Raw genomic sequence first — 25086 nt, 5'->3', positions numbered from 1 at the left:
CCTTGGTCAAACGCCGAATATCTGGAGGAACCATTATATGAGGTCTATATCACAATTAGAATCCCTATAAACAGTTATTTGCAAGAATCGCCGACTGGGAACATAAACAACTATTTACATCAAATTCGGCTGAAAAATATGACTAAAAGCTTAAAAAATATCTTAAATCGTTTGGATCGGGTAAGTGCGTGGGCTATACCGAATCTTGGACCATTATTCCTTATTTTCAAAACCATAGATCTAAAACACATTTGAGTAAGAATTTATAAAGCTACTCCATTCCATTGGAAAGCTCTTTTGCAATGGTTTTGGATTTAACAAAGAACAACGAAGCCAGAAATCCGGATTTATCCCTAAAGATTAGAAGTAGTTTTCATGTCAAAACAAAATATTGTATCATGCTTAGAATGCAGTTAATATTTGCAAACATTCACATAATTGTGTATTTGAATGTAAATGCTTACTCTTTTCGTTTCGTACTCTCAAAAATTATCAGCGAGTAAATTATACTAGAAAAGTAAATAGACAACGACACATCGATAAACAACAATTGAAATACGTACTTTTAAAACATTGTTGCCCATTGAGATTAATTAGGAACTAGACTATACATATCAGGCTAATTTTACTTGTTATTCATTATTATTTCAATTTGTTTGTGACCAATTTGTTTTGGTATTTATTTCAATGTTGCATTTAGCATTTTTCGTCATACATATCAGTGTTGTTGGAAATTGCTTCTTTCTGTTATTACGCCATCGATAGCGAGCGTTTGACGTGCGTTATTAAACACAAACACAACCACGGGGGATAGTTTTGATAGTTCCGGTATGTGACTTAATCAGTAGTTATGTAAAATCGTTACTTTCACACTCATAGATATTGATGAGGGTGACATTGTTATTGTTATTGTTATTGTTATACCCTACACCACATAGTGGTAATGGTATTATGTTTTTGTGCATTTATCTGTAACATGGAGAAGGAAGCGATATATACCCAAAGTTACTTTTGAGGATCTTCATAGAATCACTTTCAGTCAGTCCGTCCATGTCCATTTATTATCCGATAGAGATGAAATTTTCCAAACAATCCGACCAAATTCAGGCTAGAAGCAAGTAAATCAAATTTGCTCAAAATCGGTTCATATATAACTAAAGCACCTTAATATATGTTTCATCCGATTTGGGAGTTTTAAGTTCCACACAGGCATAATATGCACTTCACAAGAATGATATTTGGTACTAGAGTTCGGAGCAGATTTATATATAGCTCCCATATACATCTTTATCCGATATCAGGTTCATTGTGCACCAAATGGATAATATCAGGCCAAATGAGCTGAATCTTGGCAAATCTGACTGAATTCATCCTAGAAACAAGTGCTTCAAATTTGGTGAAAATCATTGCAGATATAGCTATAGCTCCTATATATATGTTTCATCCGATTTGAGGTTTTAAGCCCCTCGCATGCGTAATATTCACGCCACAACAATGATATTTAATACCAGACATCGAATATAGTTCGAATATGCTTCTACCAAATTTTATCGAAATCGGTTCAGATTTTTATATACCTTCGCTATATTTCATATTCAACCGAATTTTTCCATGTGATGAAAGTCGATCCGGTATACCTATTGCTCTAATAAATATTTTTAATATAATTCTTATCGAAGTCATATCATGCACTTTACAGCAATTTTATTTGGTACTAAAGGTGCAAAAGCCTCCGCCAAACTAGCTGAAAATCGATTAAGAGTTGGATATAGTTCCCAAATTCTGACTACTCTGAAGGCTTGATACGCCTTCAAATAAGGTTCGTAGTTGGTATGATCTATTTTACATAAATTCCCAATATAAACTTTTTGTTACGGAAGCTCTACAAAATACGCATAGTGGTGTAGGGTATCATATAGTCGGTCCCGGTGACTTTTGACCATTTCTTACAGGTTTGTTTTAGAGTAGAAACATTTTAAAAAGGCATTAAGTTTGTTCATAATGCTCTCAACCATGAGGAAGTAGTTCGTGACATTATCGAAAATAGAAATTAGAATTACTCAGAAGGTCCTTTAGGAACCTTTAAAATATCGAAAATCTTGCAGTACCAAGCAAATAATTAAAGCATATTTTTCAGGGTTATAATATTTAATATCGCCCAGAAGAAACACTTAAAATTGAAGTATTGTGGTCCTGCTTACACTGGCGCATGTAAAAAGATACTCACCTTTAATAGAAATATGACCTGTATTACCAAAATGTGTGAGGATAAAAATAAAAAAAAAATTCATGAACCCAAATTTAAATGAATTTCTAAAGGTGTGTCAAGATGGTTTTTATTTAAAAATAAAAGTAATTCTGGGAATAAATACAAAGTTTAAAATGTAATATGCTCTACGCTCCTTAGATGCGTCCGCTCTCGGTCAATGCTCAACGACGACTGACTCATAAACTCATTTTGATAGTTGACAATTCGGCCTCTCCTGACTCTTCGTCCCTCCTGGGCGAACCATCATCAGACTCATCTTTATCTTCGATTTCGAGACTTGGATCACCATAGCACCAGGGCTTCATATGATCGGTCGACATAACACCGCAATATTTCCTTTGCTTCAAACTTAAATCCGGCAGATCCTCTACCAGATAACGATCGTTTCCGATAATTTTCGTGACGATGTATGGTCCTTTATACCGCGCATCCAACTTATGCGATTCTCCTGTAGGCTGCGGTACCGTGTCTATCACCACCAAATCGCCTTCCTTGTACTGAGTTGGCTTGGAATGACGGCTGTCAAATCTTGCTTTCCATTTTTCCATTTGTTTCTGGATGTTAGCAACAGCCTGCTGTTGAATTACCCTAACATCGAAATTCTCTCTTTCTTCATCACCAACCGCCTGGATAATTCTATTGTAACTGACATCTCTGAGACTAAAGTTGAATATTAAGTCATTTGGACTGAACTTTGTAGTCGCATTCAGCTGCGAGTTAATACTCCACTGTATCGTCGTTGTCTCAGTGTCCCATTCTTTTGTATCACCTACTAGACATTTCAACGCATTCAAAACTGTCTGGTTGATCCGCTCGGCTTGGCCATTGGCTCTTGGTGTTCGGACTGCTGTTTGTACATGTTGTATTCCGTTGTATTCCACAAACTGTTGGAATTCTTTAGACGTGAACGCCGTTCCCTTATCCGATACAATTCTTCGTGGCTGTCCGAAAATCGACATAACTTCTCGCAGCGCTGTTATAACCGGAGCAGTCTTTGTATTCCTGGTTGGCTTTATAATGGTGTACTTACTGAACGAACAGACAATCAAGAATACATATTGATTTCCTTTCTTACTTTTTGGGAAGGGACCCATGTGGTCGATGTTGATACTTCTGAATGGAATTGGTAGGACTTCCTCAATATGTAGTTCACCCTCTGCCTTGCCTCCTTTTACCTTGTTGTAGCAGCATTCCGGACATGACTGAATGTATGATTTTACATAACGTCTCATTCTCGGGAACCAGAAATCACGTTGAAGCCTTTGGAGAGTTTTCTCTTCACCGAAGTGTCCCAAATCATCATGACAAGCCTTAGTTATTCGCCACCGGACTCTTTCTGGAATCACCATACGTTTCATATTGTTGACTTTGCGAAATAGCCTCCCATTTTCTATTACATAGTCCGCTTTGATCTGCTTAATTTCATTTGCCTCGTTTTGCAAATTACCATTGAGAACTTCAAAGATGTGTTTCAGCTTCTTATCCGACATTTGCAGTTGATAGACCCAGTCGTTAATGTTCGTTGTGAGTGCCAGAACATTTTCCGCTACTGTTCGGGATTGACTTGATGGTAACGTTGGACTTCTGCTCATCCCATCCACATAACTTATGATGTTTCTCCGATGTTTCAACTTACGTATTATTTGGGTTATCATTTCCTGGAAGACCATCGGTGCATTTGTTAATCCGAAAGGCATTACATTATATTCATATAGACCGTCTGGTGTTATAAACGCCGTGAATTTCTTGGATTCTTCCTTGACGTGTATCTGGTAATATCCTGATGTCATGTCTAACGTTGTAAAATACTTATTTCCAGATAACAACGAAAGTTGTTCTTCAACCACTGGCATCGAGTACTGCTTTTTGATGGTGACTTCATTTAATGCTCGATAATCCGTACACATACGACTTTCACCGTTCGCCTTTTTGACCAACAATACTGATGCTGCATAGGGCGAATCACTTGGGCGAATAATACAACATCGAAGCAACTTGTCAATTATGTCTGACAGAATTTGTCTTTGAGAAAATGGAACTTGGTATCTTTTACCAACTACAGGCTTGTCCGTAGATAAACTTATTTCCATTTGTGTATTTTTACACCTTCCAAGGTCTTCAAGGGTTTCAGCAAAACAGTCCTTGAACGACGACAGTATTTGGTCTAATTTTTCCTTTTGATGCTCATCCAGACTTTCTCCGACATTAAATGTACTTGGCATTGTTGACTTTACTTTCAAGACACCATGCTCAATTGTAAGTTTTGTTTGCTTCTTACACAATACGTCTCTTCCTAAGAGAACGTCATATCGCATCAAGTCATTCGGCACTACATAAATGGTAGTCATTAAACTCTCCTCGTCGATGACAACGTTAGTCTCAAACATTTCCACCACTTCAACAATAGATCCACCAAAACCTTTCATTCTTTTTGACGTTACTTCCATATCGCAACCCTCTGGAACTACAGCTTTCCGCATTAAGGTAAAGTCGCTTCCAGTGTCCACAAAACCTTCATATGTCTTACCATTGACCGTAACATCTTTCATAACCGGTGGGCAGTAATCCTTAGACTCTTCTGTCATTGCTGCCACAGTTGTACCTTTACCTTTGCATTGCGATGCATCGTGACCAATCTTTGCACATTTACTACACTTCGGCTTCTTCAATGGTTGTGGGCAACTAGTTGAGATGTGCCCAAACCTATTACAATTGAAACATTTTACTCCCTTGGGTAGCGCTCCACCTGAGACACTTGCGGTTTTGTCATCCTCGTCATTCTTTGTTTGCTTCCTTGCATACGTTTGTATGGTCAAATTCTCCAACGACCTTAATAATTCACTACATGTCTGCGGGTTCATAGCTAAAAGTGTTCTTGTTAAGCTGCTATCATTGAGACCATTTATGATGTACGACAGTATTGATGCCTCATCTACGCTTCCTCTTTTCCCTATGGCCAACATTGCGTAATAATATTCCACCAAAGACTCATTCGAGTTTCGTTTCCTAGCTATAAGTTCACGATGAATGTCAGCAACACTTACTCGACTTGGGAAATCCTTTAAAAATTGTTGTCTGAACTCTTTCCATGTTTCAACCACTGGTAAAGCATCTATCCACATTTTAGCAACACCACTCATTTTATGATGAACTGCAAACAAAGTTGTTTCATCTGACCATCCATGAAGCCTTTGCAACGTTTCAACCTTGTCAATGAATTGGACTGATGTAACATTTCCTTTAATTGGATCGAAGTCTGGTATCATTACTATGTAATCCTTTAAACAACCAGATGTTCCGGAACCAGATTGTCTTGATATTACTTCAGCTGGAACTTGCTGTTCTGTATCCCTTGAATTTAACCCTGCATTTGACGTAATAGCCCTTTCTGTTGAAAGTGTTGTTAACTGTTGCACACTTCTTGCTAGAGTCAACATTATATCCTTTAGCTCTCGCATTTGACTTGTTAGAGAATCATCACCCGTCTCAGCTTCATCAAATCCATGGAAATCCTCCTGTGACTCTGAATCTTCAACTTCCACTTCGTCATTTCCATTGCAAGCCATGAGTCTTGCAATTTTCTCGGACTTATTTCCTGTTCGTGGTAAGCTTCTTGCCAGTAATAATTTGTCTAGCTCCGCAACCTTTAACGAACTTATTTTCACCTTCATACTTTTCCTTGTGAATTTTCCTTTTTAATTCGTTACTTCAGCAAATCTAGAACTATTCCTTTTTTTTAGAAGCCGCACGCCCTAAAAATATACGTTAACTTTTCCCTTTTTAAACTTCTTCTTCGGGGTTCCCCTCTTTATGTCTTGCTTTCAATCTCCTTGATGTACTATCGTTGTCCTACTCACTCACACTTTTGAGTATACCTTTGTACATTCTCCTTTGATTGATGCTTTCTCCTTTGCTCTCTTTGAGCACGTTACACACTCTCACTAACACGTTACACTTCCCCTCTTTATGTCTTGCTTTCAATCTCCTTGATGTACTATCGTTGTCCTACTCACTCACACTTTTGAGTATACCTTTGTACATTCTCCTTTGATTGATGCTTTCTCCTTTGCTCTCTTTGAGCACGTTACACACTCTCACTAAACTCACTCGAACTTTTGAGTTTAGGTGCCTTTGCGTGGTTTCTCCTTTGGTCGTCGTTGTTGCTTTGCATTGAGCTCTTCACTACTACATCACTTTGACGCCTTAGTTTCTCAGCTCTTTGAGTATTTTTCTGCAATTCTTATCCAAAATGATGAAATTCCTTGTAGATTTCTGTTCTTATCCCACTTCTGATTCTGTCAAGATGGTTTTTATTTAAAAATAAAAGTAATTCTGGGAATAAATACAAAGTTTAAAATGTAATATGCTCTACGCTCCTTAGATGCGTCCGCTCTCGGTCAATGCTCAACGACGACTGACTCATAAACTCATTTTGATAGTTGACAGGTGGGAATACATAAAGCGCTTATCTGGCTGGCTTAAGTCATCGGCTGGCTTCTGGCTGACTGGCAGAAGTGATCGATACTTTGGTATTTTTAGTGCCAACTTTGCTTTCCAAAATACTTCAGACACATTAGTCCAACGGATTGGTATCCGGAGATTTTGGTGGCCATAGTGCGCTGGAAATGAAGCGAGGAGCCTCATTTGGTAACAATACTTGGGTAGCGCGGGCTGAGTGCGATGGTGCTGATTCCTATTGGAATGTCCAAGGTCTGCGCCAAAATGTTTGCATGCCCAAGGCTTTAATACACCCTCCAGAATATTTTCGCGATAATATTCGGCATTGATTCTGGTGCAACGGTCGATTAATACGAGCGGAGAGCGACCATCGGCTGTTATGGCGGCCCACACCATCACCATGGTCGGCGCTTAAGTTCTGGTGCCCAACCGAAGGTGCACATTTTCAGCTGACCTCTTTGGCATGAAAACACTATCATTTGTTTGTTTAAAACTGCTGGACAACGAACGTTTTCTCATCGGAGAAAACCAAATTCGGCAGTTTACCACTTTTGGCCAAGCGAAGCAACTCTTTAGCTCTTTTGAGTTTATTTTCTTTCTGTTGCGGTGTAAGTTCTTGCACTTTTGGGAATTTCAATGGCTTTATCCCGAGCTAATTTTTCAATATTTCCCGAATGGAATATTGCGATATGTTCAGCTCACGAGACATTTTTCGGCCACTGCGACGCGGGTTTCGATCAAGTTGCTTATTTACTTTTCGAACCATTTCTGCTGATGTTGCTGTTGGTTTCTTCCGTCCACTTCCTTGACATCGGGCTACGCTACCGATGATTTATTCACCTTTAAATGCTGGAGTGCTCTAAGGATAGTCACTTGCAGTATTCCTGCCAAATATAAAGAAATCACACTATCACGCCTAAATTCCATCACGAATAACTTTTTTTCTGGGAAATTCTCACCAATATGCTTTTGTACGCTTGTAAACAATATAATAAGCTGTCACTTGAATAATTTTAACAGCAGTCGTATTAGTGACTTAGAAATGACAGCAGTCTGAAGTTGGTTGCAATTTTTTCATCTCATCCTGTGTATGTATCTACTCAAATAAAAATCTCATAAATTTTCCTGGATTTTGTGGGCATTTCTTGAAAAACCTTTCTATATCTCTTTAAAATCCACCCTATAGATACCCACATTATAAATTATATTCTATAACTCTTCATTTAAAAAAAAAAAAACCAATCATAAATTGGGTCCGCCATGCGTTAGGTTTGACGTTACAACAACTTATTGTTGACGTAAAATTCTCTTATTTACTATCAAACACAACATGGAAGGAAACCCCTAGCAACTGATAATAATAACGATGAAAAACCTGTGTGTTGTTCGAATCACATGACGACAACTACATGGTTAATTGACAAAGAAAAAAAAACAATAGCAAAACACAAACAATAACAATATGTCAATGCGAGGCATGAAACTGGATGCTTAATAAAATCAAAATTTTACAACAAATAAAAATCTCAACAAACTACTATTCTTGTAGTGCAGTACATCCACACACAAAACAATAAACTATGAGGGGTTATCAGCAATTATCAGTCGTTTCATATTTTTGTTTTTATTATTTTATAATATCATCAATCTCGAAAAAAAATTAAAATCAAAACAGATGAAATTATTTCCGTTTTTTTTTTTTTTTTTTCAATTATTTAGCAAACTTTTTACAATTACTAATAATAGTTATAATAAAATAAGTTTAGTTCGTTTTTTTAAATACAATAAATTTGAATGAGAATATAATCTTGATCTAAATGAATATTTATGGATAATTATAAACAAAGAGGAAATAAGAAAAAAATCAATATTTAATTACTCATTTAAAAGAAATATGCAAAGATGAATAACATTCTAAGACAAAGCAAGCAAAACTCTTTGAAGTGGACTTGGTTAATTCTCATGTTTGAATGTTTGGCTGATTGGCTAGCTGGCGGGCGGGCAGGCAGGCAGGCAGGTTGTCTTTTGGAGAATGAACTTCTTTAAAATCAATACAGTTGTTTGTCTATCGTAGAGTATATTTTACAGATTACTTGATTTTTCAAGTAGTGATTAAGAAAACTGAGAATCGCTATTAAAACGTTACACATGGAGATAATAATTTAATCAAAGGTAAAAACACGAGAGTGCTTTGTTTTCATCTTGCCATCGACTCTATGAGCAGTTCGAAAGTATGCCTTTTATTTGGCCACCTTGCCCGTAATATCGAATTTATATTAAGACGTCATTAATTGTTGTTGGTTTCTTTTTTTTTTTGGGTATTTCTTTCTTGTTATCTTTTTATTTACCACATTTTGGCACAAACTTGTGAAAAAAAATTGTCGAATTCAAAATTTACAAATAAAAGGAAAATGAATTGATTGTTTTTTGTGTGTTTTAAATTGGGCTCTTGTTGTTGTATCAATATCCAACTAATTACAATAACTTTTTATGTGTGTTTGTTGTTGTTCTTTTTCAATTTTATTATAATTTAAAGTTATAAGCATGTTTTCTTTTTTTATGTTTCTCTTTTTAATTGTGTACAGGCGTTGAGGAATGTTGTATACTCTTTTCCAATGCTTCCAAGCTTAGGGCTTGGTTCATGTTCAACAGTGGCAGCTTTCCTGCAGAAGCCTTGGCCAAAACCTCAGGAGAAAACCATTGAGCCAACACATTGCTTGTAGGGGACAGACGTCCGTCTGCTTGGTAATTTAAATTCGTGGCAGAATTGTTGTCATTATTGGTTGATGGTGGCTGCTGGTGATGGGAGAGTTGTGGTTGTTGTTGCTGGGCAACAGCGGCAGCAACGGCCATGTCCAAGAATGGATGTTGTTGGAACATTTGATGTTGTTGACGTTGTAATTCCAATGAGCGTTGTTGTTGTTGGAACAAGTGATGTTGCTGTTGTTGTTGGTGATTATTCTGAGGCGACTGATTTTGCAAAAAGTGCGCAGGGAAGGGATGTCCGCCCAACATTGCTTGTGGTGGTGGATGGGACTGTTGCTGTTGTTGTTGTGGGAATTGCTGCATTTGTCCCACATTAGCTGGATTCTGAGCATTTTGAGAGTCATTCAAGTGATTGGGAATCTGTGGATTAAGTTGATTCTGTGGATGTTGGAGGACTTGAGACACCGGACCCTTAAGTATGGGCCGTCCCATCGGCTTATTCATGGCGGCATTCATCATCGAAGGATGAGCTGTTGCGGCTGGACCACCAATAAAGCCAGGTGGCCATTTCAAACCTGCAAGTTGTTGGTTTCTTAAATGTGGCGGCAACATTTGAGGACTACCAACTTCTGGATTTGGTGGCATTTGTTGAGGTTGTTGCTGATGCAAATGTTGTGGATTGCCAGCTCCGAGTATCATTCTAGGCGGGTTAATATGCTGTTGAAGTTGCTGTTGTTGTTTTTGCTGATGTTGTTGTTGCTGCTGTTGTTGTTGTTGCTGCTGCTGTTGTTGTTGCTGTTGGGAGAGTTTAATCATATGTTGTGGCAGAGGAGGTGGAGTTGAAATCGGATGTCCGGACATTTGTGATTGCTGCTGCTGCTGTTGTTGTTGTTGAAGTTGTTGCTGCAACTGAAGCTGCTGATGTTGCAATTGCTGTTGTTGCTGCTGCTGTGGCGATGCCATGGGCATTGGCGTTTGCTGAGCATTATTATCTTTCTCTGCTGTCATTTTACGTAAAACCGATGTTGGTGTAAAAGCTAGTGGTGTAGGAGAATGTACGGGTCTAGTCTGTTGCAAGCCAAGCATAATATCACCAGGATTAGGCTGTTGTTGCTGCTGCGGGGCTGGAGGCTGGGATTGTTGCTGCTGCTGATGTGGTGCCTGTTCCTGCAATGGATTTCCCATAATTGGTGACATAAGGTGGGGATGATGACCACCCAATTGCATATTTTTATTGACCATTCCTCCGCCCTGTGTCTGATACTGAGGCGATGGCTGTTGTGGTGGCATACGATGGTGTTGTGGCGGTATCATCTTTAACATTGTCTGATGACGTCGCATCATAGCCTGCTGATGCATCAACTTTAGCATATCTTCATGATCCAGCATATTAAGCGGCGGTGGAGGTGTTGGATGTGGCAATCCGTGTGGAATCATACCGGGAGGTAACATACCAATTGGTGTTGGTATAGGCATATGTTGCTCACCACCAGGAGGTATCATTAAATTCATTGGTATGTCCACTTTAGGCTTGCCCAATTGATCCAATAATTTTTGGAAAGCTCCAATATCTTGACCGGACATTTCGTTTGTTTGCTGGCCATTTTCGGCGTTGCGCATTTGTAGCTCAGTGGGAGGTGGAGGATGTCCATGCATTATGAAACCGCCACCCATTTCACTTCCTCTCTCTCCAACACCGGCATCCATTTTGCGCATTCTAGCCTCCAATTCTCCAACACTAAGAGGTGCCGGCATGGCGGGGAAGCCTTTCGGTAGCTCCGGCGTTGGCACATTTCCACTCTTGAAAAATGCCATCAAAGATGAGTTTACGTCATTATGATTTTCATTTAGATCAGTATTCGAAATTGTTGGCGGGTGTCGTTTATCTTCTGCCGGTTGTGGTGAAGATATGTCATTTGTCACATCGTTGTTGTTGTTGTTAGTCTCACTGCTGTTGCGGAACCAACGGCTAAAACGTGATGATCCAGCAGATTCGTTAAATGGCAGTGATTGATGATGACCACCACCAATAATAGAATTCTCCAATGTATCGATATTAAGGAATCGTTCAAAAAACTGTTCGGTTATATTCACGGCATCGCTTGTTGGAACTGAGACGGTTGCAGCAGCCACTGCAGCAGCATCTTCGGCGGCGGCCACAGCAACAGATGCCGCCACTACCTGTTCAGCTTGTTTTTCCATTGTATTGTCCAAATCTACATTGGCATTCAGGCTAGAATTCACAGACACATTTTCTTTAGGCGACGATTCTTTGAGTTCGACAGAATTTGCATTATCTTGTGCAGCATCGAGCTCATTGTCTCTAGCATCAGAGTTTAGAGTTTCGTGTGAGCCATTAGCTTTCTCTTTGGTTGATGTATTCAAATTCAAATTACTGCTACTATTGAACAAGGAACTTTCCGAATCTTTTCTTTCGCTTCCGATTTGTCGGTCTTTATCACCATTTGCTGTTGCAGCCTCTGCCACTTCTGCCATATCCATTTCCTCAAAACCACGCAATTCGATTGTGTCATGTTGAGAGGTTGGACCTTCACTAAGCCATTCTGGTTCGTCTTTACTGTATCTATTGTAATCTCGTGATTCTCGCCTTTCACGAGGAGTGCCAGCTCGTAAATCTCTCGCTTCACGAAAGTCCTTAAAATCACGATGTTCACGAACATTACTATTGCCGCCCAAAAAACCTCGACTCCGAAATAACATAGTACGTTGACTTGCCGCAGTACTGCTATCGTACTTATCCGTTTCGCCTCCGTCCACCAAAGCATGGCGTTCATAATGCGGTCTTTCGGTATTCCGGGCATCACCGCCGAAACGGACTGAGGTATTGCGAAGATTCATTTTGTCTACACCTCCTCCGGCAACGCCATTGTCATTGTATTTACCCTGTGGCGGTAGCAATTTTTCTTTATCGCCACGTTTACTGTCACCAGGTGGTCGCATATCACCCCAACTGTCTTCGCGAGGCATTAGGCGACCACTGCCTATACGACGCTCATAGACTAGTCTCTTGTTGTTAGCGCCCCCAGGACCTGAAGTCTTGTTGCCAGATGGAGAATATTCTGGGTTCAGCTTAGACATTGACGGCATCCAACCCGGCTGAGTGTCCGCATAGGGATCATCTTTATTAGATCGCGCATTGGGAGAGCCCTTATACATACTAATAGGTTTTAAAAGCTCTTTTCGCTTGAGATTACTACCACCAGTTAGACCATGGGAATCAGCAGCAGCTTTATGCTCTTCGTTGCCATCACTACTGTCGTTGTCGTTGTTAGTTCCGCCGCCACTGTATCCGCCAACACTGCTTGCACTAGTGCTACGAAGATTGGGAGGCGCTTGTCCGTCGACTGGCTTGCCAGGAATATTGCCCGAGCGACGCTTGACAAAGGCCGGCATTAAATGTGAGGAAGATATGCTACGATGATCAATATAACTACCAATACCTCCACTACTCCCGCCTAAAGAGCCCGCGGGATGTATGCCGCCACGTTGAGGATTCATAAATCTTGGACGTACAGTACGTTTACTGGCCAGCAACGACGGTGGCCCTCCCATCAAATGCGGTGGCTGGTGTAGGCCACCCACATAGCCACTACCGCCAGCACCGTCACTGCCCAAATCATATGACATATCGTCGCCGGTCATGCCATCGCAGCCACCTTCATTGGAACAGCAACCTGGACCCCCTGTGCAATTGCCGTACTGATTGCCATTATTCGGTGCCTTCCACAAACCCAAATACTGTAGTTCGTTGCGTAAACGACACGTCCATATGGACAGAATTTGCAATTCCGGTTTTAATGCACATTCGGGATGTTGCAGCGAAGGTTGTTCTTTTCGTAGGGCTAACAGTGATCGTCGTGAATAACGTATAAGGTCTGTATCTGTTGTCGTAGCGCCATTTGTCACTGAAGATTGTGCCGTCGCCGCCGTTGTTGTGTTATCTTCACAATCGGAAATGGCATTGGAGGTGTTTTGTGTGATATTACCGACATCATTGAGTTCGCACTGCTGTTGATCATTGTAGGATTGTCCAGATATTGCCACGTCGTGTTCAGCAGACATCGTCAATACGTCAGACTCTATATATGTATTGAGGAATTGAAATCCTTTAATAACAATAAATATTTAAAAGAAACACAAACTCATTACCAGCACTCACACAATGTTTGTTTCAATCATTCACAATTAAGCCATTATTAAAAAAATGAAACTAATTCATGCTCTCAATGGCATGGCAACAACGTTGTTCGAATTAAACCGTTAAGACGTCAAAAACCGTAATTACTAGCAACATATTTAATTATTTTTAAACTTTTTTTAACTTTATATCCTCCTGGTAGCATATTGTGTATGTGACATATTTTCAAAAATCTTACTTTCTAAATTATAGAGAGTATTTATCATTTTGTGAAGATGGTATTGTTAGTTTGGCTGTGCCAAAAAAGTTTTCAACATCTCGAAATATTGATCCTACGCTCATCATATAGTTTACACGCATCATCTCTCGAGTTGTGTTGATGTGGATACAGGGTGAGATGTAAAAACTGCAACCAACTTTAGACTGCTGTCATTTCTAAGCCGCTCGTCCGCCAGCTGTTATAATTATTCCAGTGATAACTCATTATATTGTTTACATGCGCACAAAAGCATTTTGGTGAGAATTTTCCAGAAAAAAAGTTATTCGTGGCTGGAAAACCACAAGTGGCTATCGTTAGAGCACTCCAGCATTTAAATGTGAATAAATCTTTTGTGTCTCGTACCATCGCTCGTCGCCGTGATACTGGTAGCGTAGCCCAATGTCAAGGAAGTGGACGGAAGAAAACAGCAACATCAGCAGAAATGGTTCGAAAAGTAAATAAGCGACTTGATCGAAACCCTCGTCGCAGTGTCCGAAAAATGGCTCGTGAGTTGAACATATCGCAATATTCCATTCGGGAAATATTGAAAAATTAGCTCGGGATAAAGCCATTGAAATTCCCAAAAGTGCAAGAACTTACACAGCAACAGAAAGAAAATAGACTCAAAAGAGCTAAAGAGTTGCTTCGCTTGGCCGAAAGTTTTCTCTGAGGAGAAAACATTCGTTGTCTAGCAGTTTGTAAACAAACAAAATGATCGTGTTTACTTGCCAAAGAGGTCAGCTGAAAATGTGCACCTTCGGTTAGCCACCAAAACTCAAACGCAGGTCGCTCTCCGCTCGTATTAATCGACCGTGGCATCAGAATAAATGCCGAATATTATCACGAAAATATTCTGGAGGGTGTATTAAAGCCTTGGGCACACAAACATTTTGGCCGCAGACCTTGGACTTGCCAACAGGACTCAGCACGCGCCACCCAAGAATGGTTACAAAATGAGGTTCCTCGCTTCATTTCCAGCGCACAATGGCCACTAAAATCTCCGGATACCAATCCGTTGGACTATTGTGTCTCGAGTATTTTGGAAAGCAAAGTTGGCAGTGCGAGATCGTTCTTAGTTAGAATTGCACGGAATTGGAATCTATTACCCTATGAACTGAGGATTTTTTCTCACTCTAATAATGTTTTTAGGAAGAAACTTTTTATTCATTTTGCTTCTTTTGAGCTGTAGTTTTCCTTTCTAAATAGCCATGCTTCTGATTTTCTGACTTTTGGTTAAATGATCTTCATAATGATTGCATTGTATTACAACTATTTGAGTTATTGTTTGCTTGCACGCTATATTTTTCTTGTCTTATTATATTATTATGGCTGGGGAGCCAATGAAGAGAAATTATTTTATAGTTTTAATTTTTTTTTTTGTATTTAATTATAAGTATTAAATACTCAGGTTTTGCTAGCTATGTAATATGATTTTATGGTCTTAGAGGCCCTGTATTACACAAATGAGTTTGAATAAAAAAAAAATAAAAAAAAAATACCAAAGTGTCGATCACCTCAAGCATGCGCTTCGCCAGGAATGGGCCAAAATACCGTAGAGCAACATTTGGACAGCGTGTGACGGTGTTATTGGATTGAAGACCATAATTCGTGCCAAAGGTGACCAATTCGAACAAATCTAAACTTATTCTAAAATTTGATGATATTTCCGACATTTTTTGCTTTCATTCAATAAAATTAAAAAAATGTAAAAATTATGGCGTTTGACTTTGTTGCAGTTTTTATCTCACCTTGTGTGTGCACCAGTGCCTCGGTCTATGTTAAATTGTAAAAACAATAGTCACACTTGATTGTCGCAACAATTACAAATTTGTAAACATGTTATGCTCTTCAATTGTAATAGTTTAAAGGATTTTTACTAGCCCAACAACGCTACCTCTAACATGTGCCATGGAATACGTTTGTTATAACCCAAAATTACATAGCATACGAGCATCTGAAAAGCAACATAACCGTCAGTGAAGTCTTGTCCCATTTCCCAACAACAATGTAAAGAAGCAATAAACAAGTTTTGTCTGTCGTAGAAAGTCGTTGAACTTTTGTGGGAAGACTTTTAAAGCCTAAAAGAAAATTCACAACTCAAAGACGAAGCATTGATGAATGATGTCATCAAAAAACTAAGCGTACAACCAACATCTAAATAAAAGAAGAATTATCTAAAAATGTAGAAAAAATTGATTCATAAAAAACCCTACAACAATGCCCAAATATAGACATTTTCTATATTAATGCCATATTAGACAATTGGACAATTTTAATGCAAAACTTTTGCGTAGGTGGATAGATTTTCAGATTCAACAGCATCAAGTATTATAAAAAAGCATAAACTATTATTATCATTATATTATTGTCATCAGTGTGCAATAAATGAAAAGAAACGACAATTCGAAGGAAAACCTAAGCATTTTTCATAAACTGGGTTTCTGTAAAAACAGCATCTCGAATGCCAGATTCACTTTCTTTTAAGTGGTATAACAACCGTGAAATCTAATAAAAGGCTTTTTTAAGCTCGTATATCATTGGCTAAGCTGGTTTAAACAGTTCAAGAAAGATTCGTGTTTCATTTTACTGGCAAAATCATTGAATTTGATAATAAAATGCTTTCTCTGTTGAGAGTAAATGTTTGACTCAATCGTTACCTAAGTTAGCAGAATTGTCGATATTAGAGTGAAGATCAGTCACTACCGTGAGATGATATCCAAACTGCAAGAGTTTAACTTGTATGACATGAGGTTTCAACAAGACAGATGTCCTTATTAAGGGCGAATTCGGCGAACATAATATTTAACATTTGGAACCGCTCAATAGGCTGCATAGATCGTACAATTTAACACCTATTGGCCGGTTATTACATCTTTCCAATATATAAAAAAAAAAATCATGTTGCCCGACACATAAATCATTTTTATGCCCTCCACCATAGTATGGAAGGTATATTAAGTTTGTCATTCCGTTTGTAACACCTCGAAATATACATTTAAGACCCCACAAAGTATGTATATTCTTGATCAGCATAAAATTCTATGTCGATTTAGCGATGGCCATCCGTCTGTGGAAATCACTTTAGCTTCCGAACGAAATTAAGTAGGTTGATAAAATTTTGCTCAAATGTGTATTATGTCTGCAGGACTTTTGGTATTGAAAATGGATGATGTAGATCCACGTTTTGGTATATATATAATGGTACCTCCCTTTTCGGTATTTTGGTGATTTACGTGGCATTATTCACCGGAAAAGTTTAAAATTTGGTATTCGAAGTTCGTAATGGGTACTACAACCTATGGCAGAAAATTGTCTGTGTAGGTCCGGTATTCGGTACTTTGATGATTTTAGCGACATTATTCACCGGAATTGTTTCAAATTTAGTGTTTGAAGTTCATAATGGATACTATAGCCTATGACAGAAAATTGTCTGTGCTGTGCAGGTCCACGTCTTCGTATAGCCCCAATTTAAAGTTACCTCCCTATATTCGGAATTTTGACGATTTTAGCTACATTACTCACTGAATTTTTTTATTCATGTTTCGCATTTGAATATTGTAATGGTTTATGATAACCAGGTCCACGTCGTCGTATAATATAACGGCTACATTCGGTATTTTTAAGATTTAAATAGAATTTTAAATGGATTTTATTTATTTATTTATGTTATTTTTTTTTTTTTTTTTTTTGAAAAATGCCAAAATTGTTCCAAATGGTGGAGGGTACGGTACTCAAAGATCGGCCCGGCCGAACTTACAGCTTTTTTACTTGTTCATTATTACAAGTTTCAATTAGGTATGAACTGTCCGATAAGCAAAAGGTCAGACGATCTTCCCTTTCTATATTAACGTAAAGTTTGCTGAATTCATGTCGCCATATTTTACATTGATAATATGACAATAACAGGAACATTTATTTAAATAAAAAGATGGATAACGCTAATCATTTCTTTTATATTGAAGAACTGAATTATAGATTTATTTCACGAAATTAATTACAAATTAGTTTTGTTTATTATTTTCAAACTAACATGAAGATGCCACTGTGAAAAGAATGCAGCGACTACCAGTTACTTTTCAAAAAGCTTGCAATGTCTCTTAAAAAAATAATTTATTTTAATGGAAAAATGTTATAATGAAAAGTAAGGGATAACAAAAGCTGGGCTATCTTAAAGTTCACGTCTAGACAAATGAAGCCGCTTCAATTGCCGTATTGGAGAGCAACATTAAAGCATTTATTCATGAGGACTAAGCGTCTGGGCCATTTGAGGAGCTGTCGCGTCAACATTTGCATGAAATAATCTTTAAACATTAAATTATATAGACCGCACAAATTCATCAGATAAAGATGCAATAAATTTTTCTTCATTTTTTTTTTTTTTAATTTTCTGAAAAATCATTCCTATAGCTCTAAAAAAACACCCTTTACATTTCATATGTCACATTTTTTTGTTTCTTTACTTTCATTTATATATGTATGTGCAGTACTGCAGAAACTTACTTCTAATGCAATATTTGCTTAGAGATCTCCTTATTGAAATCATTGGCGATTGGATCTGCAAATATGTTTTCCATAAAATTAAATCAGCTAATTAATATCTCAATGAGATATTTAACATGTTTCGTTTATTAAACAAGCCGTTTAACAAATAGGTTATGTTGTCACATTGTAGATATCTCAATTGAAATGCAAACAATGCTATCGCAAAAGATCGGTAAACAATATAACGTTTTTTTTTTTTCTCAATATTCTATATAGTTTCATTAAACATGATTTACACAGCCATAATAAAATGGGATTTTGATTATTTTTATTTGACCAAATGGCGATAAAGAGAGTATAAAGATTAATGAAAGCGTATAATCAAATTTGTGAATGTGTACAGATAACTTGTGCCAAAGCAGATTGCAAATAAAAGTGTGGTATAGTTCAGCAAACTTTTCAGGAAATACATTTTTGTATTTTAGTTTTCCAGAAGCGAAATTGGTCGTTCTATAAATATACTGTTATTAAAGGGGTTTTTGTAATCTCGGGTATTACAAAAACCCCTTTAATAACAGATTGTGTCTGCGCTTAGCAATATAACGACAAAGTATATTTATAGAACGACCAATTTCGCTTCTGGAATTTATATGTATTTATATACGTATATATGAATTTATTTGTAACACCTGTAAGTAAGATGTACTTTTGTTTTATTTTTTTGAACTTTTTTTAATTTGAAAGCTTCGTCAATAACAAGCATTACACAATGTCACACTGTTGGTTGTAAGTATTGGTTCGAATAATGATCATAAGTTAAGATCTGTTGAATATATCAAAATGAAGGTGGAGAAAAAATTTAACATCCTCATGTCATGTAAAAAAGCAACAATCAGGTGTATTCGAAAGTGTTGTAATGGGAGTGTAGAATGAACAGGGAGTTGGAAACAGCTACACAAGTAGGAATGGAACATTGACCTGTAACATACAAATTAAAAACATTTACCTTGGGGAGAAGAAAGACCTAAGCTATTTGAATTTGAAATCTATAAAATCAGTACTATTTTTACGCTCTACATAACATCTTATACCAAATATCATTAGTATAGGATACATATTATGGCTTTAAAAATGTTTCAATTTAAAATATGGCGAAACACATATATGGAAGCTATATATAAATTGATTTATATGTAACTTGGTTAGGTTAGTATTAGGATAAAGGAGGTGCGGTTGCCACGTGTTTCTCAAAATGAATAGAGTAGAAAGAAAGATTGGTGGAAAAGCTGGAGAAGTTATCTTTAGCTCTCAACATCAATGATAGCTGATTCGGACCCTGGCCTAGCCAATTCGCCTGCAGTCTCGTTGCCTGGATTATTGTAAAGACCAGGAAAACAACAGAGCTTAATGTACAACCCAGTGATTTCCCGCAATTCAAAACAGCCCTAGACTCAATGGTAAAGGAGTTTAAAGCTTTCAGTGCCGCTTGGCTATCGACATATATAGTCACCGGACCGTTAACCTCGTTCTTCCTCGTAACCAATAGGTTTATGGCTATTTTGACTGCAAAGATTTCAGCCTGGAACACGCTATAGTCGTTTCTGAGTTTGTAGGATTCACGAACATTAAGAGTGTCACAGAAGACACCAGCTCCTGCTCCGCATTCCATCTTTGAATCGTCAGTATAAAAAGCTATGCCGCGGAAATGTGGATTGCTACGGGCCCAGGCGTCCCTGTCAGGTATGTGGATGTCAGGTGGGTCAAAGCTCAACCGTGGTGAAATATAATCACTTGTGTTGGCTTCCACTCCCACATTCCTTACACGCCCTAAGATCGCAAAATGTCCAAAGGATTGACTGCGCTATAGATTTAGTTCTCGAGTCGAAGTGCACAAATAATTGTCAGTTCCTCTGCGTGTATGCTTAGTGGGCTTAAACACAGTAGTGCGTAGTAAAACGCGCCAACGGTCCCAAAAAGAAGAAAAACTAGTCTTAAGAAGTCTTAGGTTTGCTTAGACGGGCTTGGACTTGTCCTAAAGATGAAAATCGAAGTGACAGCAAAAATCTGGTCAGAAAACAGTTGGATAACCCATTTAATGAGTATTTTAATATCAAATTAAATCGTTTAATATTGCGGTTTCTAAATTCAAATTTTCGGTTCAAAGAGATACAAAACTATCTACAGTAAAAAATTTAACAAAAATTATAGAGAGTTAAGCGTGAAACAAGGTTGCCCCGTTTAAAAGACGCCTTTATTTTCACTAACGTCTTAATAGAAGTTTATTAGAAACATTTTTCAGCGTCATAAAATAGGTAGGTTAATGTCAAAGGTAAAAATATCTAATTTTAAAGCACTACCCATGGTAGAACTAAGAAGGTAAAGTCATGTAATCATATGTTTACATTTTTTTTCAAATTTATACATTGGAGATCATTGTCAAAATCTATATTCATAAATCCATTGTATACACACAAAATCAGAGATGGGAACTGTTTTTTATGCATTGAAATTTGACAAGGTAAATTACAGAATATGCAGAGCTGAGGGTGCTAATTTGAAATGAGGTTGCCTTTATTTCATTGTACCATGGCACTACCATAGCAATAAGTCTTATGCCATGTTTACGTTAGAACTTTTTGCAGGGCTAACCTACTTTAAGAGGATTTATTTGAAGTATAAGTAATGGATATGACAATTTTAATCCACATCCAGTGGGTTAACCCATTTATATTACATTTGTTAGAAAAGAACCATATTATTTAAAAGATTTTAGCCATAATTATTTACTTTTTTTTCAAAATTTGTATTCAGTTCTCCCCATAACAGAATTTACGTATCTGTATCCTTTTAAAACTTGTTTCGACATTTAAACAAGGTTTGTATGTCTACATACCTATACCTCCTACGTTAAAAAAAAAAAAAACGAAAAAAAAAAATCAAGCAGAAAAAAAACAATTTCAGATCCTTAAATCGATTAATACAATTTGCTACAACTGCGTCAGATTCCAATGGAAAGGTTCTCTGACAGTTGTGATTTCCCTCCATATGACCTTTACTGTGACCTCTAATAGCCGGTGAGAGCACTTGAGTCTTTAGAACAAAGGCGATGGTTGTAGCATTCAGCCAGCCACATCATCATAAGTGTCCACTTCTATGAGTTGGAAGACATTAGATGGAAAATATAAACATCAAACACAATACTATGTAAATAAGTATAAAAATAAGACCTATATTGCAAACGTTTATTATAAATATGAGAAAATTTTTGCAAAAGAAAAAAAAAAAACAATTCCCAAGCACACCAGCAATGAATGCAAATATACAAACACAATACCACAGCAGACAGCACCCTGAATTGTGCCCACAAGTTAATACACGACTTTGTTGAAGTGTTGGGTAGATGTTTTTCATTAGTCGGACAGCCAGAAGATAATGCGGGGAATACTACGGCCATGTACGTCGTACATAACCGTAGTAAAATGTGACAAATACAATTATGAAAGAAGAAATCACTTGCAATTGCGGCATCAACGAAATGTTAATTTTGAATTTTCTTTTAAACTTACCTCCTACACCCAAGTTTGCTTTTTTGGGATGAGTATCTTCTTGAAAAGCACGATTCAAGGCAAATACTTCAATTGCCGGACCTTGTTCAACTCCAGAAAATATTGAGTTCGACATTGTTGTTGATGATTTTAGGTTAATTTAACACAAATGGAATTTTTTTAGAATGCAATGGGTCCTTTTTTAATAAGCGCAAAAATCTCAACAAAATTTGCGGTTAATTGAAATTATTCGCAACTAAATACAATTTTTTTTTTAATTTCTCACAAAATTGCTCGCAGCAAAAAAACGACCGGCTAATTATATCGGAAAAGTAAACTATTAAAAACGGGAAAACAATTTGCAAAGGAAGAAATGAATAACTTCACCGAAAAAACAACAGTACTTTAAATAGGCGGTATATACAGACAACCAGGCAACCGTATTATGTGACAGTCTGACGACCACTAGCTAAAACATTAACGGGCGATAACTGAATGAATGTACATTTCATGTGGAAACTATGTATGCACGTATGTAAGAACAAATGACGACGTCAGCGCCGGGAACGCTGAGGATGGGATAAAGCAGCGACTAAACGTCAAGTGCAAAAATCAGCAATACAACACTTTTACTAGTACGAAATATATACGTATACAAACAAAAACAACAATACAACGGCAACGAGTTGATGACGACGACGACGAATCGACTGCGATAATTATTGTGGACTGCTGTCGCTGCTCTGCTTGAGCAACGGATGTGGATGATAATTGAAGTGCCTGTATATACAATGATTGTCGGTCGTTCGTGCGTCTAGCTAGCCGTGTGTTTTGAATAGGAATGGAAACGTATCAATAAGATTTATTTGGTATTTATGTTTTCAACTGACTCTCTAACAAACATTAACTCCAACGATGGAACATTCCACATGCAAAGTTTCGAGTTGTAAACATGATCCCTCCACAATTTAATTTATTTAATTTATTTTTGAAAGTCATATTAAAATTTTACAGAACCCTATTTTTATCTTATTAACCTGCTTTTACTCCATGTTCTTTGCATTGTTGTGGGTCATATTATTATATTGCCTTTTTGGCAAATTTTTATCTGTTTTTGGCTCTTCTACTTAACGCTGAACTTCGTCGTTGTATTTGTCTTTCAAAGTTTCTCTTCTTGTTTTCTGTATTTTGCAATTCGTTGTTTGTTCACAATAAAAACTCGGCATTATTGTGAATGATTGAAGACATTTTTTACATTGCACTCTTCGTCTCATTCACACACATACATTCACACAAACACATAAAAACCGTGAATTTTTCACTTACCACTGATTAACCTTTGCTCTATTTGTTGTTTTTGGATTGTTTTTCCTCTATCCTGGAGAGATATGCTCGTTGTCGTATGCAATTCTATATATCAGATGGTTGGATGGACGTATTCCCTGGCATGGACAACAGCTTTTTTACTTTTCTTTGCACTTTTTCTTTTGCTTCTGTAGTGGGTCAACGTCGTTGTAGTGTTTGCTCTTGGTTATCTTCTTCTTTGTTCTGCTGCTGTGTTTTTGCACTTCATCTATTGCTTCTTTTTGCGTGCTGTTCGCTGCTGTTCACGATTCGTATTTTTCTGTTAATACTTGGCAAAATTTTTTTCCATTCATTCACAATAAGAACGGAACTTACGGTGAATAAAGAAAATTTGCATTGCGTTCCCAATATTCAGATCATTTTTCACTTTCACCTAGCATCGCCTAATATTTGTTTCAAAATACTTCTTTCGTATGCGCCTTGTCCCCAATTAGAGTATGTGATGGCGTATTTAGTACACAAAAATGTGTTGGCTATATCAAATTATATTTTCTTCGTCCGCAATTCTTTGTCTACCTATAGTTTAACAGCTGCTTTCGCACTCCTGTCTTTCGTTCGCTGACTTTTCAGTTTCACACTCTTTTGTGTTGATACTTTTCGATTGTATTCATCATGTGCGCTTCCCACACTTCAACATAAAATAATTCACAGTCGGTTTATTATTATGAAATATGTAACTTATACACAGTAAGTGGCAAAATACTTTTTTAAAATATTTTTTGAGATTTGTTTTCCACAACTTGAAAAGGAATTAACATTATAAAAATGTTCACAGTGACAATAAAGCGACGTTCTTTTACAGCTCTTGACTTTTAGAGAAATCATTCACAGTAACAACAAAATGAGGTTATTAAATAAGGGTTACCAAGTCAAAATACCAATTGAAAGTAATCGTGACTTATTTGTATTCAATTACTCAAGACTTTTGACGCGAATATCAAATTAGCTGAAATATTCATTCGAAAAATGTTTTGTTCTGTTCCAGAACTTGCATAAATCTACTAGCTTAAATTTTTTTTAAATATCATTATGGGAATATTGGTTATCGTAATAAAAATGGGCTCGCTGTTGTCGAAAGATTACGTATACACTTTACTCATGTATTTCACAACTGAAATGTCGTCTATGCTTCATACAATGTGTGCTACTTCTCATGCGGGAAATTTGACACTACATATGTAAAATCCTTATCGTGATTAATCAAAAGTCTCGTTTGTTTGTTATGTAAAAATATAAAAAGTTAACTTTGCTGTAAAATTTCATCCATAAAATATAAGTTGTGTTCCAGTACTTTTTTAGTAGTAAAACTAGCAGAAGAGAGAACAGTTCGAAATGTCATTCCCATTTAGGTTTGCTCAAAAAATAAGGGAACGGAAAATTAGCAGAAATGCGATAAAATGTCAAAATTCAAAGTTCCAAAAGTAAACAGCCTAAACCGGACTGGTGAAACCTTACTGAAAAGGGCGCCAACATTTAAAAAATGAGTATTGAAGACGATAAGTTAAAATTAATAATTTATAATAATAATTACTAATCAGATTCCTCATTCAGCCAGTCCTCTTCACTGCTGGAATCATCCAAAAGTGAATACATCAGTTGCTCCATATTTTCTCTTTTTGTTTTTTGCACGACAAATATTAGTTTATCCTTTAGTTTTCAAGTTGATCATTTTCTTTATTGAAATGTATCAATACATTTTTCAACCTTGTTAGCCCTGCCAATTAAATGTCAAATTTACAATATGCACATTTCTGCTCGGCCAAATTCATGTAGCTTAAACAAGCAGAAATGTGCACCATTCAGCGCCATTTTTTTCTCGAGAGAGCTGCAAGTTTTGCTAGTT

General features: G+C 37.2%; 2 protein-coding genes across 2 annotated transcripts in view; both read right to left on the bottom strand.

Annotated features, from left to right (window-relative positions):
- LOC101892419 (aspartate aminotransferase, cytoplasmic) overlaps positions 1-22413 on the bottom strand; it is a 30861-nt gene extending 8448 nt beyond the window's left edge. The window contains exon 1 of the mRNA XM_005190808.4: positions 21900-22413. Coding sequence (XP_005190865.1) covers positions 21900-22014 — 115 coding nt within the window. The 5' untranslated portion in view covers positions 22015-22413. The remainder of the gene's footprint in view (positions 1-21899) is intronic.
- LOC101892588 (eukaryotic translation initiation factor 4E transporter) lies at positions 8326-24074 on the bottom strand. The gene is made up of 2 exons (XM_005190809.4): positions 23205-24074; positions 8326-13533 (listed from the first exon to the last, which is right to left on the bottom strand). Exon 2 carries the CDS (start codon positions 13514-13516, stop codon positions 9299-9301), a length of 4218 nt encoding a protein of 1405 aa, XP_005190866.1. The 5' UTR covers positions 13517-13533; positions 23205-24074; the 3' UTR covers positions 8326-9298.
- Between the last annotated feature and the right edge of the window lie 1012 nt (positions 24075-25086).

This window comes from Musca domestica, unplaced genomic scaffold (genome assembly GCF_030504385.1).
Source record: "Musca domestica strain aabys unplaced genomic scaffold, Musca_domestica.polishedcontigs.V.1.1 29, whole genome shotgun sequence".
In the NCBI taxonomy this organism is placed as follows: Eukaryota; Metazoa; Arthropoda; class Insecta; order Diptera; family Muscidae; genus Musca; species Musca domestica.
This window is presented reverse-complemented; position numbering and strand designations above follow the sequence as displayed.

Excerpts from the sequence above, each read along its gene's own strand:
- LOC101892588 (XM_005190809.4), bottom strand. The coding sequence starts at position 13,516 with ATGTCTGCTGAACACGACGTGGCAATATCTGGACAATCCTACAATGAT.